Below are 15,356 nucleotides of genomic sequence, written 5' to 3' on the forward strand. Positions count from 1 at the left end.
GTGTGTTTGAGCATATAAGCCATCTAGCTTATAGGAGTAAAACATTAATACTTTGGTCTACGACAGTGTTTCTCAAACTTTTTCAGTTTCAGGACCACTTAACTAACCCTAGCTAAAAAAAAAAAAGATTATACCTTCTTCAACAATGACGAGACTTTTAGTCGACTAAAACTTGACTAACAAAAATTATATTTTAATGACTAAATATGACAAAGACTAAAAATGACATTTCGTCACAAGACTAAGACTAGGACTAAATTAAAAATAGGTGACAAAATTAACACTAGCTTTACCAGGCGGCGCATTATTCACAGCTCCACCTAAGTGCTGTACCACCTGTCCTGAGCTGTACTGAGACAGAGCAATGCTGGCACAAGCCACGGACTATGGTAACCCTGAAAGTATTATGAACTGCATAGCACATTGTGTTTGGTCTTTCTTGAATGGGCATGCAAAGATTTGATCTGAAATCATTACTACATTTTAACAGGGTGTGAAACCAGGTCGCGTAAGGGACATGGTTGTCATGGCAGCTAAGCCAAAACAGCGGACCGTAGGAGGTGGTGTCAGGTAATATATTATCAATCTGAAACTACTTACATACTCTACTTTTATAAATGGCTTGGAACAAACAAAACAATAATTACTGTACTGAAAATAAATGTTACTGTTTGCATACAGGAGCACACTGTATAAAGCGGTGAAGGGGGAGCTGCCAGATCCAAATGTGCTGAGAGTTGCTGAGGTTTACGCTGACTTCGCTGCGGAGTTGGCGCCTCTCATCACCACCCTGGCAATCAGCCCTGATATCCCTCTGATCGATTCAGCCCTCGGGAAGGTCCAGGAGGGAAGCCTCATTGCCATGCAGCACCCGGTCGTCGTCAGTAGGTGTATCCAGTACCATCCCGACGCACCTCCACCACCACCTCTACCGCTGGCTGATTACAGATTGGAGCCTACAACCTGCCAGTTTGTTTGCAGTCTTCAAGAACAGCTGCATCTAGTTTCCCTCCAAACCAGTTGGGAAGCAGCCAGACAGGTGGAGGCCTCTACTCGCGACCAAAGCCTTTCAGCTGAGTGGTACCGGGTTAGGAGCCAGCGTGTCACGTCATCCCACTTCAAAGAGGTCTGCCACATACGAGGTGAGAGTGCTGCACAACATCTTGCAGAGAGGATGCGGAAGGGCGTGGTTCAGACCGCTGCAATGAAGAGGGGCCTGGCACTAGAGCCAGTTGCTGTTGAGGAATACAGCAGGGTCAAGAACATCAACTATTGGCCCTGTGGATTTGTAATCCATCCTGACGCTCCCTGGTTAGGTTGTTCCCCTGATGGCCTTCTATTTGATCCCACAGAAAACCCTCCATTTGGCTTGGTGGAAATCAAATGCCCCAATGCTAAGAGCTATGTTGACTGCAAGTACTTGCGATCAAATGGCAACACCATGTCACTTAAACGGCAACACGCCTACTATTGGCAGGTCCAGGGGCAGCTTCTTGTCACTGGCATGGAATGGTGTGACTTTGTTGTCTTTGCAGAAGATGACATGGTCATTCAAAGAATATACAGAGACACAGAGATTGCTGAAGTGATACGGGAGAGGGGAGATCACTTTTTCTTTTATTTTTACATGTCTGTTTGTTTAAAATAATCTTTGTTCAATTACAACTGTTTAAAATTATCTTTGTTCACTTACAATAGTTCCACATTCAGTGTTCAGTTTACAATTGTTGTTGTTGTAGATTACTCAACTTTTTAAAATCATTTAATCAGTTCAAGTTTTAGTTTAGTAAAAATGAACAAAAACATCTCTACATTTGGCGATACCTGTGCACTTGTAAAAATGAACAAAAACATCTCTACATTTGGTGATACCTGTGCACTTGTAAAAATGAACAAAAACATCTCTACATTTGATGATCTCATTGCTTGTGCAGACATGACCACCTGTGCCTTGTTTTCTGGTACACAAATCTTGTATAGATTTGTAAAATGGAAATAACATTGCTTGGGCAAAAATAGCCACCTTTGTCTTGTTTTCTGGTACAAGTCTTGGATAGATTTGTAAAATGGAAATAACATTGCTTGGGCAAAAATAGCCACCTTTGTCTTGTTTTCTGGTACAAGTCTTGTATAGATTTGTAAAATGAAGATAACATTGCTTGTGCAAACACTAATAACAATAACTTGTTTGTAACGAACAACAGAAATCTGTTCAGTTGTATAGATTTGTAAAAATGAACAATAAAACATTTAAACCATTAAGAACTGATTATTTGCATAACTAATCATTAGATGAAAGAACTGATTATTAGGCCTAAGTGACAGAACTAATTCTAAAAACTAACCACTTTAAAGCTCTCACTTCTTTGCAGCCCATGCCTTAACCAGCGGTCCATTCTGATAATTGGACAGGAGGCATGCAACAGAAAACAGCTGGTCAATGCTTCCACACATGGACAGAGGGATGACAGCATCAAATAGTTTGTTCTCCTTCACCCTCCTGATGCTGCGCTCGACATGGAGTCTCAAACGGGCAATTGCCTGTCTTCTGGACATCCTCTTTGGTCATTTGTGCGTTCTTCGACAGGAAAGCTGGTCGGTACACTTTTCCTGGGCAGAGATTGTCCACCAAGAAGCCCTTATCCACCATAATGGCCATCTCTGGTGTAAGAAGTTTAGTGATGCCCGACAACCTGAAAATCTCCCTGTCACTCATTGAACCTGCATACAGTGGTGAGACAAAGGTAATTGCACCATGTGGTGCAATGCCAATCATGGCCTTGAAGGTGGTGTGCGACTTGTATGTAGAGTAGACTTCACTCTGCAGAAGGAGAGAGGAGGGAGTCTGACAGTAGATCTCTGTGCAATCAAGGACCACTTGTGTATCAGGGAAAAAGGAAAAATCTGGTGGTAGATGAGCTTTCACTTCTTCTGGTGGAATCCAGAGACGAATGGAACCAAGCAGATGATACAGGAAGTGGGTCCACGTTGTGATTATTCTGCTGGCCGTGGATGAATGAATCCTGAAACGGATGGCGAGGTCCCTCAGGTCCAGACCTGCAGAGAGGTGCATCAGAAAGAGCAACAGCTCATCCACAGGGGCAAGCTTCGTAGCTCTCGGTTGGGCTGGTTCACTGCTACTGCTACTAGAGGTGATCCGTACCATCTTAGTCTTAGCAGCTGGCTCCACCAACTCCCAAAAACGTTTGAAGTGCTCATAGGAAGCAAATCTGCAAAAATATAATCACAATATGCTATATGCTTAGAGGAGTACAAATCACATAGTATCAGTATGAATGTTGAAAATGACACTTTGCAAAATATTATTGTGACAAGCTACTAGGCCTATACTGTCACTATATCAGTATAGTCTTATTAACAACAACAACAATCTTTTTTTCTATTTCCTATATGAACAAAGTACTAGGGTATCTTATCCTTTAGGCTATTAACGTTATCAATCCTTGAGCAGATATAGCCTAAGCTACACACATCAAGGCTGCCTAACCCTATTCACCTAAAAAAAAATGAATAACGTACATAGTTGTCATTTTATTTTTTTACATAGCCCTTGTCATTATATGATTTTGGTTTTATGCTAGTAGTAGCAACTATGCAGGAAGAATGTCCAGACGTGGATAAAGCATGCTAGTGTGTTAACAAGTGGCCCTGAACCAAGCAGAGAGTGGCGACACCATTATAAACCTACCTGGTGTAATACCGGAGATCCGCATCGGATCCAACGATGTGCTGCAGTCCAAAACGAGATTGCAGTTGAATGGATTCCAGCTGGTGTTGGAGCTCAGCGACCTTCTGCGTAAGGGCTTCACACTTGGTTACTAGCTCAAAAGACGACGTTGACGTTGACACACTGTATGTATGATCAGGCGGCGGTGGCAGCGGTGCTTCTGGAGGGTCAGACGCACAGGCCATGTCAGGGGACGGGGGTCTTGGACGTCACTGCCAGACATTAAGCCTGGGAGCTGGTAAGGAGAAGTTGTTCCACGAAAACAAGCAGGGAACGACACCGTTCTTCAATCGTTTTGGCCCCTCGGTAGTGGTAAAGTCATCCGGGAGGAAGTGTCTGCTGCAAACCCGAGTCCCTTCTGTAGGAACAAAGTTGTCCCGTCGTATCTTTACCAGCCATCTTGCCTTTACCTCAGGATCGGCGGGGAAACGGTGGAAACTCAACTGTGAGTTAAACCTCGAAGAATTTGTACACTGTGGTACACAACAGTGTAAAGACGTTTTACGTATTTGGCGTTGAAAAGTAAACCGCTTTCCCTTCACACTTAAAAGGCTCATGACTGTAGGCGAACGAATGAATGATGAACGATGCTAACCAGGCTACTATAACAGACGCTAAGCTATAGCTTATAACTTATAAGTACAACCGGAAATGGCCCCGCTCACCAAAGAGCCCGGAACTACTCAACGTTCTAATCGTGCAACTACCGAATTGACGTCCAGAGCAAGTTATTGTTTGGTTATTGCGTGACGTCCGGTGCAGGACTTTCTGGGGACGTCACCGTCAGGTCCCTCGGATGACATTTGCATTTGGTCATTTCAAATACCTCCTAAGAACCCGACAATAACGTTATACCGGGGACATGGGGGGGACGTTTGTTTATTTACACATGGCAGCGGAGTTGAGAGCGCTCTGGCTACCGCCTGCAGGACAGAGACATCACATCCATGCACGACTTCACGTTACACGTCTGGGGATGACTAAAGTATCTATCTATCTAGTCTCTAGCAGTAGCTGCATTAGCCTACCGTAGTCTAAGGCAACATATCATACAGTTTATGAAGTTGTGCGTCTATGAGCAAAGTATATGTCTTGGTTTTGAATGAAATAGCCTAGTTAAAATTCCCTCAGGATGAATAAAGTATTTGTCTATCAATCCATCCATCCAGGCTGCCCATAATCAATGCTGGCTGGCAAGCTGGTAGCCTATGCCTTTTTATTACACACTTGCTACAAGTGAGCTCATGCCTTCAGTCCTCCAGTGAGCATGGTGTAAATAAAGATTATGTGGATGTGGAATATATTATAAGAATATTATATGTGGTATAATTAAGCCCTATGATTTATTAACATGTTTTTATCTTCAATTACACTACCCTATACCATCCATAGTATTCTATTTATACGTAAAAATATGCATAGTGCAATTACACTTAAGCTTATACATCTATATTCTACAGCTCTTTACTGTTCTTAATGTGCATACACTTACTTATAATGTTGACTGTTACTATACTGCACATATCTGTCTATATATCTGTCTACGGTTCATACTGAATATCCAAATTTATTCTGTTTTTATAATATTACTGTTAATATACTGCATACTGTATATCTATATTGTATTATTTTTGTTAGCCTTATAATGTTACTGCGACTACACTGCACATATCTGTACATGATATTCATACACTGTTCACACTGCATATCCATATCTATCCTGCTCTTATAAGGCTACTGCTAATACATTGCACATATTTATATTTAATTTATATTACTGTAAACCATACCACTTTCTTAACTGTATACTACTGTCTACACTGCACCATATGTCTTCTACTGCTTATACTGCACCACCTGTCTATACTGTGTGTCACATTGCACTTTTCTGCTTTTTTGCACTTCTGGTTAGACACAAACTGCATTTCGTTGTCCCTGTATTTGTACTCTACACAATGACAATAAAGTTGAATCTAATCTAATCTTCATTATTTTAGGAGAGAGAGAAGAATGAGTAATCACAGCCTTGACCATGAAGCAAGGACCATGAAGGGATGGCCATCGAAAAGAAATACCTGTATAGGCAGTTACAGGCTACAGAAAGAAGATGCGGAGAGTGATCTCCCAGCATCCTCAACTGGGTATAAATGTTTGTGTATGTGTGTGCATGAGTCCACATGCATATTTCAGGTCCCTGACAGATAGAAAGTGTAGGTGCTTCTCTGACACTCTTCTATTACACCGACATAGGGAGACACTAATAGCATTTACAGCCTAATGACTGCCTTGAATTAACGTGTATACATGTGTCATTTAAAGTCCCCCTAAAGAGTATTTGTATTTACCTTAAAATAACGTTTCCAAAATCATTTTGATGGCACAAACTTTTAATAGGGCAAACATCACTCAGAGTAGGTTTTATCACTTGTAAAATAGCCATATGAAGTTGCTGTTTGGGTAGGAACACTGCACTACATTGGTGCTGCTTTACAGGAATGTAGTTATAGGAACAGTCCACTTCTAAATCAGTTCTACTAACTACTCTCCCCCAAAACCATTTTTTCATTTGCATTCGCACTGGCCAAGTGGCCATAGGAACTGATAGGAGGGATCGTGGGGAGTGACGCTACTGTCACTTGCTACAGGGTTTAAAATAGGCATGCACTCGCCTTTGCCAAATGCAGTAAATTAACTAACTAGCCTATATTTACAAATGATTTGAATGACCCTCACTGTCTACTGTCGCTTCAAGCATTCCACGGTCGGGACGAATGAAACAGGCATGATGGACTAATGAAGCCAGCAGTTTAATCTATAAACGTTTAACATTGTTGCCATGAATACATACCACAAAATATACATAGAAAGTGCAAACACTTCATTTCATGTTTGGGATATCTATCTATCTATTTCTCTGTCGATATCCTCATCCCCTGCTTCATTCCTCTTCTCGCCCCCATAAGTCTGTCCCAACCACTGCCGCATTTAGTTTAATCTTAACCTAATAAAAAGGAAATATCAATTATCATCAACAATGACAAGCCAGCTGGAACCTGCCACTCGTTTTCTCTCTCTCTCACGTGCGTGCTCAGACGCGTTCTCAATTAAATGGAGTAGCATAGGGCCTACGTTCAAGTTGGATCTTCATAGAGAGGACCCGAAAAGTATCATCTTTATGTAACATGCTGTTGGTGCATGTTGACATTGTATACTTCTCTAACAAGAGTGAAAAACAGTTTGCCGTACAGCTACTATTTATTGGCTAAATGTTGGTCTCTCCTCTGTCTCTCGGTGACCTATGCATAGTGCGTTATGCGTCTGGTGGTGGTGATCACTAATCAGGCAACTTTTTAAAACTGAACATTTTCGCCTACAACCTCCTCACGTTCCATCTTCACCTAACTCCATAGACAATAAATTAAATAAACCATCTTGCTGCTTCAAGGTTTTGCGGCCTCCGTTACATGACATCAGCCCCCCACAAAGAAAATAGGTAAACACAATGCGTTAATTGCGTTAATATTTCGTGACGTGTTATGTACATGCGTTATGTACATTTTACTTTACTTTACTGGCTAACTCCCTGCTCTGGCTATGCTCCCTGCTCTGACTCCGTTCGTACTTCTAATTCCTTGTGTTTTCTGGTAAACGCTCCGTTCGTTTCCATCATCTCACACGCTGGTTTCACAGCAAACTGCGCGCAACCAATGGGCGTATGAAACGTCATCACGTAGCATTACGGCACAGTGTTCATGTGAAATGTAGGAAGTACTGCCAGGGGGATATATGACCAAGAACAGAGCCTAATGCATCATGCATGTAATGCCTCATGCATCACAGGCCAAACTGGCTAGTAAGTTTTTATTAACACCCGCCAAAATAAATTTGAACCCCGCATTTGGTGGGTTGGTGGGTGTTAATTTAGAACCCTGCTTATATCACTGACAACAGTAGTCCAGCCAAGATATTGTCATTTAAAAAGTGAAGTTGCAGCCCTCAACTGATGTTGATGTTGTCATGTTGTGTTTTGGCCTGATGCGCCATCCTCCACCTATCTACTAATCACGAAGTCAGTAGTGTTTCGGCATCCTGGTTGCCAGTTCTGCCAGTCAGGGGGGAGGGGGACGGGATACACCGCTCTACAGTAATTTAAAGTGATTGCAGTACCAGTTTTGGCCACAATCTTACATACGGTTCCTTTAACTTCCCATGGAAAGTTTCCAGAAATTTACCGGACATTTTCCGCCCCTTTGCAACCCTAGTCGTAAAGTTAGCTAGTTCAAACTACACCTCTCGACCTGTGGTAGAAGCATAGTAGAAACATTTCAGGGGATTTTCATGTGAAAGACTGCACTAACTCCAGATTTGTGTACAAATTGATAATTATAAACGGATTTAAGTTTCTGGTTGATATTATACACTTCTAACCACCATACATCCATATTTTAAAATGGCTTAGGCATAAAATATATTATTTGAAAGCCAATTTGCAGCCACGTGCACACAAGTAAAAGTCACACATCTACAGATAATAATACAAGGTGCACGCTTTTGATCAGTCAGTTGAGAATATGTAGCCTTTGATTTTAACCTTGTCATGGAGTGGGGGGATAATATGATCTGCATAATAGATAGACTTATAGGTAAACAATGGTGAGAATATTGTAGTCAAAATAACTATTTCAATCCAGATTCGAACTCTTGACAGTTGACTGTCATGTGCTGCACATCGCAGGCTATCATCAGCCTTATTGCACTGCACCACAGAGATGACGGTGTAAACAAGTGAATAGAGGGTAAATAACAATAGAGTATACAACAGTTTCACCAGCACATTTAAATGACTAATGTTTAAAAGTGAATTCAAAGCAGTCGTTAATTTACAAGGTCGGCCTATATGAACCAATGAATTAACTTGATGACCCTGAATTACAAAAAAAAAAGAGAGAGAGATGATTTCATACATCATTACTGTAAGTCTGTTATTTGCAGGTGTCAGTCCGCGTGTTAGGCTACTATATGTAATGACCACCTTAGTCCAGACTACTGAACTTTGGATACTATCATGGTCAAGACTTACAAAGTACTATGTAAGTATGATAGTTTTGGGAAACAGTTTTAACTTAGATGTTGGTTAGTTGACTGGTGCTGCCTGAGAAGAGGACTGGACTGAAACACCTGCACAACCAAGCCAGCTTGGAGGAGAGGATATGCATTGAACCTGCTCACCAATGCCAGCAAAAAGAGGAACCTCCTGGCCCAGACATCAATTGTGGTTTTATTTTGTGAAATAAAAAGACCATACATTTGAGTAATTCTTGCCTAATTATTATTATGTTTATTAAAATGTGTATTTTATAAATACAGGGCTCTACAGTGCGCCCATTTCACTCGCACATGCGAGTAAAAATGATGCCGTGCGAGTGCAAAAAAATATTTAGGCGCACTGGTGCGAATGACTTCTAACCATGTCAATGTTTGTCTACAAAATACACCGCAACATCGAGAAGCATTACTGGTGCAGACCATAGAATCACGTCGCGAATGAAGCATAAAAACTACACCTCCCATCAACGTTAGCAGTTTCGCGTTGTGACTCGCTAGTAGTCGCTTCTATCAAATCCAAGAGTGCGCAGAAAAAGCGGAAAGTTAGACTAGCCAGCCAAGATGCAAAGATTGAAGAAATTAGTTCTTCTATCCACCGAATTCATTGGATATAGGAGGAACAGGATGAGATTCTGAGAATGCAGTGAGAGAAGGAAAGGTAACCTAACATGCCTTTAAGCCCAGTTGACGTATTGGCTGCAATATGCAAAATATAGCTGTTGCGAACCAGGACAAAAGTAGCCTCCCGTAATTCTCACATTTTATTCAAAGGTAGAACGCTACTGACAACTCCAGGCTTCCACACATGCTTGTTTGTTTACACCGAGTGTGTGTAAGTGCAAAACGAAAGTAGGCCTAACGTTTGCCTACTGCCCCCATCAATGCAGATATTTCAAATAAAAACTGAAAGTATAAAACATATATCCTTGATTAGCCTATGTTGCGTTTTGTGGAAGAGAAAATGGACTGTTTTAGTAGTAGTATTAGGCAGTATGCAGTCAGATAGGTCACCATGGGCATATTTGGATTAGCTACAGATGGATTCACAAATAAATAAATTAGCCTACATTTGGCAGGATACTTGATATACAGGCTAAATGCAAATATGGCAATGTATTATATTATTTTACATTAACAAAATGTAGGGAAATAGAACAGACTGAAAATAAAGTAGGCACTGATCTTTAAAATCCTCTTTCCTGTAGCCTAAATGTTGTCAGTCATTCTTAATATTCGCAATTGGTGCACTGGCATGTTTAACTGTTAGCTGCAGTATAATGTTAGATTATGTGTAAGTTAAGTACAGAACTGACTGTGCGCCCAAATCTTTGTCTGTGCTCCTAAATTTTTTAACTTGGGCGCACAAGTGCTCCTGGAAAAAAATGTTAGTGTAGAGCCCTGAAATATGTTGTAATTGCATTGGCAGTAAGTTGCTAATGGCAATGATTCATTCCCTTTGACACATGAGAAACATTAGAGTGGACAGTGTTGCAGTGGCTCTCATTTTTTTCTACAAATGCTGACTTGCACTACATACTTGGTTTCCCTCTTACTTTGTAACTTTTTCCACCAAATGTATGTAATAAATTACTTTTTGTTCAAATTCACTTTTGGTGTGGTCTCCCCATTGCTCCACCATAAGCCATGTGCACCATGACAAATGTCTTATGATTTAAGTTACACACATGCTGTCTGGGGATTAGTAAACTATATGCATGTGGGCCTACTAATGAATTTAAAAACAGTACGTGTATTTACTATTGTTGATGTTGAGACACTTGCATACTGTACTACTACACCTGTGTTGGCCCTGAATGAAATAGTCTACCCAGGTTAACATTTCTTGCACTTTATCACAATACTAAAGCGTCTGATACCTTAGTGATTGAGTTTATGTACGACACTATATGAACACAGATTTCTTCCTAAGATAGTTTTGCTGTAGTCCAACTCCAGTGTGAAATAACTAGACTAGCACCTTGCAAAATCAATGCTTCCCCAACTTTTTTGCTGACGCAAATGTAACCAGCTGAACACCACATTTGCCATTACTTGTATACTGCAAAGATGACGTTTAGTCTCTGTGTTTTGAGATAAAATGCAGAAGGCCGAACTTCGTTATGAGGTAGGACAACATTGTTACTGTCTTCCTTCCCATAAGCGACATAAAGGCACTTTGTGATTATCTGAAGCCAACTGAGTAGCCAACTGGAAATGTAGCTTACGTTATAACGGGTATTGAGAGTTTGACTAATAATGTGGACGAGGAAGATGAACAGTGCCTATAGTAGCCTACGAACAGGTTGGCATATTTAGCGAACCGATTTGTAGCCTAAAGATACATTTATAACAAAACTCAATATCCAACATGACAGTAGCCAAGGCTATTTCAGTGTTTTCAAGCAGGCCTAGCTTCAGATAGTTAGCTTCAGACAACCCCAAGTAGGCCTAAGCTAGCTTATATTGGTCACAGACGCGGTAAAATAGGCTACAAGTTTGACGCTGCGTGGCTCAATAAAACCTTTTAAAACGAAAGAGTCAGGGCTAATTGTATTTCACCAGATACATATTCCATCTTCTCCCCTATGCAGTGTAAAATATAGGCTATCTATTTCGCACTGACGACTTAAATTCTCCCTTTTTCATACGTGTTTATACAGTGTTTCACGAAGATTCTAAGAGACATTCACCTAGAAATTAACAGCTGATCGGAACGTGATTATTACGTCATCCGGAACTTTTTCGCAAGCCGGAACTTATTGTTCATGACAGAACCTTGAGGGAACGTTCATAGAAGGTTAGCTCAAGGTAAAAAAAAAAAACCTTTAGGGAACGTTCCCTAAAGGTTAGCTGAAGGTTAACAAAAAATAACCTTAAGAGAACCTTTAGGGAACGTTCCCTAAAGGTTCTTTAAAAGTTCGAAATATTTACCTTTAGGGAACCTTAAGGGAACGTTTCCTAAAGGTTCTTTAAAAGTTAAAAATATTTACCTTTAGGGAACGTTCCCTAAAGGTTCTTTAAAGGTTCAAAATATTTTACCTTTAGGGAACGTTCCCTAAAGGTTATGTGTTTGCTGGGTACAGTGCACACTAACGTATAATCTTATTCCATAGGAGCGGTACGCAAGTGTCCAGTGTACCTGCACCAGTGTCCAAGTGTACCTGCACTCAAACGCTCTGGTGCGCGGCTGGACTGTGTTAGCATGTTGTTATGCTAGCGGGCTTTGCCGTAACTAACCGTAGAAGTAATCAAAAACATCCACGTTTTCCCGACTTAAATACAGTTGCACGAGTAGTTGATAGAAATGTCTACGGCCACGCAACATGAAACGTGGCGATTTTCCAAGCGAATAAACAGGAGAACTACAATGTGTGGCGCAATAGCACTTGGGAGTACTTCGACCTAGCATAGTAGTATTGTAGTATTAGTATAGTACACCTAATTGTAGATCCTATCCACCACAGAGTTTAGAATCCATGCTGGATCGACCCTCAGCCTCTCCCTCCCCTCTGAGCGAGAGAGAGGCACACACACTAGAGATGCGCTGATGGGCTATTATTTCAACCATAACTGCATAGCAAAACTTATCATCCATCAGCCATCCATCAGCACCAAAGTTTTGACCAATTTTCAAAACCGCACCCGCCCACCATCCGCTGGTTGTTTTAATGTAGATTATATGGGTGATGCAGCGCTGCTGACGTGAGGCTAGAAAGCCCTTGCCTGTTCTAGAAAGACTGATCCAATGCAGCAAATATATTAAAAGGCTAAAGTCGTACATTGGCTATGTTGTAGCCTATCCCCAGAAAATCAGCAGCAAACTCAGTCTCTGTCTCGCAAAACAGTCTCCAAATAAAACGCACATCGGCCTGTTGCCTATTCTGCCAGCTTGTGACAATATATCGTCCAAAATGCTTGATTGCATTGCATTCTCCACATTTTTAGCTAAATTTTCATGTACCACATCAGCATTTTTGTTCAGTGAATCTTTTGTAAATTGCTTTACAATAGCAAAAGAAGTTCCAATCCCGCAAGAGAGTTCACTCACCAGGTAGAGACAGACAGACACACACACACACACGTAGAATAGCAAATAACAGTATAATATGTGTGCATGTATTTGTGTCTGTTACTGTGTTTAGTTTATCCCCTTTTTTCATGTGTCTGTTTGTTGTTATGACTGTAGTGGGCTTCATCAACAGACCAGGGCAAAGTCGGTCTTTCCCGCTACTACAACATGCTACTTAACTATGTCTGGAAGCCATGGCTGCTGCCCTCAACATGCTGTAAGTGTTTGTGTGTTTTCAATGAGGGCTATGGTGTATGTCACTGTGCACACTCTAATTTGTTTGACAAATGTGCAATGTAATGCATTAATACAGAAACTAATCATCATTATTGTAGATTTTAATAATAGGGCTTATTCGCAAAAACCGCCGCGGCCATATTGTTTCATATGTCCAAAGGTAATCTACGGTAGGCGACTACATCAGGCTACTGCTGATGTCTCCGCATTGCATAGGGGCAGCTGTCTGCACTGTCTAAAACTTTTTTAACTTAAGCCCACAGAGGACAATATAATATAGTATTAATACAAATATAATAATGGCGATGGATGTGAGGAGTTGGCTGTAAGTTTAGCCTATGCTATTTATCCTATGTAGCCACAAGTCTCTCCTGCGCTGACTACTTCTCAGTCTCATTCTCTTCTCGTTTTCTGACAGCTGTCAACATTGAGCAACAAAAATAAGGGAGATTTTCCGGGTTACTCACCCAAAATACAGGGAAATTTCAACATTCGTTTTTAAGGGAGGTGTGAAGCTAGGTCTAATGAGACTTTGCTTGAAAGATTGGCGTCAAATCGTGCTCTCTCCCACACTGTTCTGATCACTCTAAGGTCGCCTTCAGGCAAGCAAAACGATGCTTTAAAAACATATTTTCGCTGGAAGGGCAGGGGGTACAGGACAACAGTACAGAGACGGCCAAGTCCGATGGGGCTAATGTTATGAAAGTAATAAAATATGGGATATTTTACGGGAAAATATTAAAACAGGAAGACAGCTGGGGAAAAGTTGACAGGTATGTTTCTGACACTGGGTGACTCTAGGGCTCTGCTGTTGTTAGAACGGCCTGTATTGCTGTTGTTAGAACGGCCTGTAGCCTAGGCCTACCATCACATTCAATTTTGTACAAATAAATAAATAGCCTACAGCGATCATACCGGCGCTATCGCGCTTGTCAATTGACAGCTGCATTAAATAGACCCACCTATGCATTTTCTATATCAACAAAATGGCCGCCGCGAACGTTATTATCTGATTATTACGTAGATCGAATATGCCTAATAGTATTGAATTTTGAAGTTTAGCCATGTTTACCATTCTGTTGGTGGTAATGTAAATAACGTGTTGAACATTTGCCAAACTGAGCATAATCATAATTTTGTTAAATCTTATTTTCTACAGAAACTGAAACCCTCACAAATAAAGTCACAAATCAAGAATTAACATGGATGGTGATGGTGGCAAGGGTGCCTTCATAAGGCAATTATCATTTTTGTTTGTACACCTGATTGACTTACCAACTTATTTTGTAATGCTTTGATTTATATCTTAATCAACAATTTTTCAACAATCTTAACAATATTTTTTTAGGTGCCATCCAGCAAGTCCCAGCCTGGAGCCAGAGGCTGGCACAGCACTTCAGATGGGGGAGGATCTATGTTAGGCATCAGAAAGGTGGTTTAAGCAAGAAGGCAAGAGCTTCTGCAGACAGTGTTGCAATTAGGTATGATACTTTTGGAAATTGATCTTAATGCCTTAATTTAAAAAAATGAGGAAAAATCCAGCCTTTAAGGACAACAATTTTCTTTGTGAATGAATAATGTATCGTAAATAAATAAGTGTTCCTTAAAGGTTGGATTTTTCCTCATTTTTTTATTTATTACGACATTAAGATCAGATGATTTTTAAATGTATGTGTATGCTAAGGTTATGTTAACTTATGAGCACAACTGTAGTACTCCATTACTTCTAACTGTTGCACCTGACTTCTAGGCTGCTATTGTGGGTTTGCTTTTATTTGTCACACAAGCTGAGTTAATTATATTCATGAACAGGGTCAATTGTAACATATGCTTTCTTTCTCTTTTTACAGACACCTGACTTTTACTGAGTCCCTTTTCTGGTTTGTTTTGGATGAACTAGAGTGGTGGGCACAGAAATTTTGTCGATGGGTCAAACATTCATACACTCACACTCACTCACACAACCACACTTGTGGATTTGTCAAGCAACAAATCTTTGTATATAATCTGTTGTTCATTGAATATGCTTAATAAATGTTGTCTTCTTGACTTGTACATCATGTTTGCGTATATATTTTTATATTACAAACCAGTTTGGTTGAAACAATACATAGCAAAGGGCATTTGTCATGTTCACTTAAGCAAGAGTTAGGAAAACTTACATTTTCAAGGCAACCAGGTTACTTTTGTGGAAAA

The 15,356-nt window shown here is 40.6% G+C and overlaps 2 protein-coding genes and 2 long non-coding RNA genes across 5 annotated transcripts; 3 read left to right on the forward strand and 1 right to left on the reverse strand.

The window, feature by feature from the left end:
* The first annotated feature begins 216 nt into the window (after positions 1–216).
* LOC125304155 lies at positions 217–1,650 on the forward strand. 2 transcript variants are annotated; one of them, XM_048258216.1, is made up of 4 exons: positions 217–389; positions 491–570; positions 682–1,142; positions 1,353–1,650. In XM_048258216.1, exons 1-4 carry the CDS (start codon positions 387–389, stop codon positions 1,646–1,648), a joined length of 840 nt encoding a protein of 279 aa, XP_048114173.1. In that variant the 5' UTR covers positions 217–386; the 3' UTR covers positions 1,649–1,650. The 2 variants fall into 2 exon arrangements, with proteins under 2 accessions (XP_048114173.1, XP_048114172.1); XM_048258215.1 differs by having other exon boundaries at positions 682–1,650.
* LOC125304156 lies at positions 1,630–4,007 on the reverse strand. The gene is made up of 2 exons (XM_048258217.1): positions 3,710–4,007; positions 1,630–3,230 (listed from the first exon to the last, which is right to left on the reverse strand). Exons 1-2 carry the CDS (start codon positions 3,931–3,933, stop codon positions 2,474–2,476), a joined length of 981 nt encoding a protein of 326 aa, XP_048114174.1. The 5' UTR covers positions 3,934–4,007; the 3' UTR covers positions 1,630–2,473.
* Positions 4,008–12,820: 8,813 nt separating this feature from the next.
* LOC125304561 lies at positions 12,821–14,398 on the forward strand. The gene is made up of 3 exons (XR_007195258.1): positions 12,821–12,905; positions 13,041–13,140; positions 14,320–14,398. It is a non-coding gene; the product is annotated as an uncharacterized LOC125304561 (long non-coding RNA).
* Positions 14,399–14,512: 114 nt separating this feature from the next.
* Positions 14,513–15,220, forward strand: LOC125304560. The gene is made up of 2 exons (XR_007195257.1): positions 14,513–14,641; positions 15,011–15,220. It is a non-coding gene; the product is annotated as an uncharacterized LOC125304560 (long non-coding RNA).
* The last annotated feature ends 136 nt before the right edge of the window (positions 15,221–15,356 follow it).

This window comes from Alosa alosa, chromosome 12 (genome assembly GCF_017589495.1).
Source record: "Alosa alosa isolate M-15738 ecotype Scorff River chromosome 12, AALO_Geno_1.1, whole genome shotgun sequence".
Lineage (NCBI taxonomy): Eukaryota > Metazoa > Chordata > Actinopteri > Clupeiformes > Clupeidae > Alosa > Alosa alosa.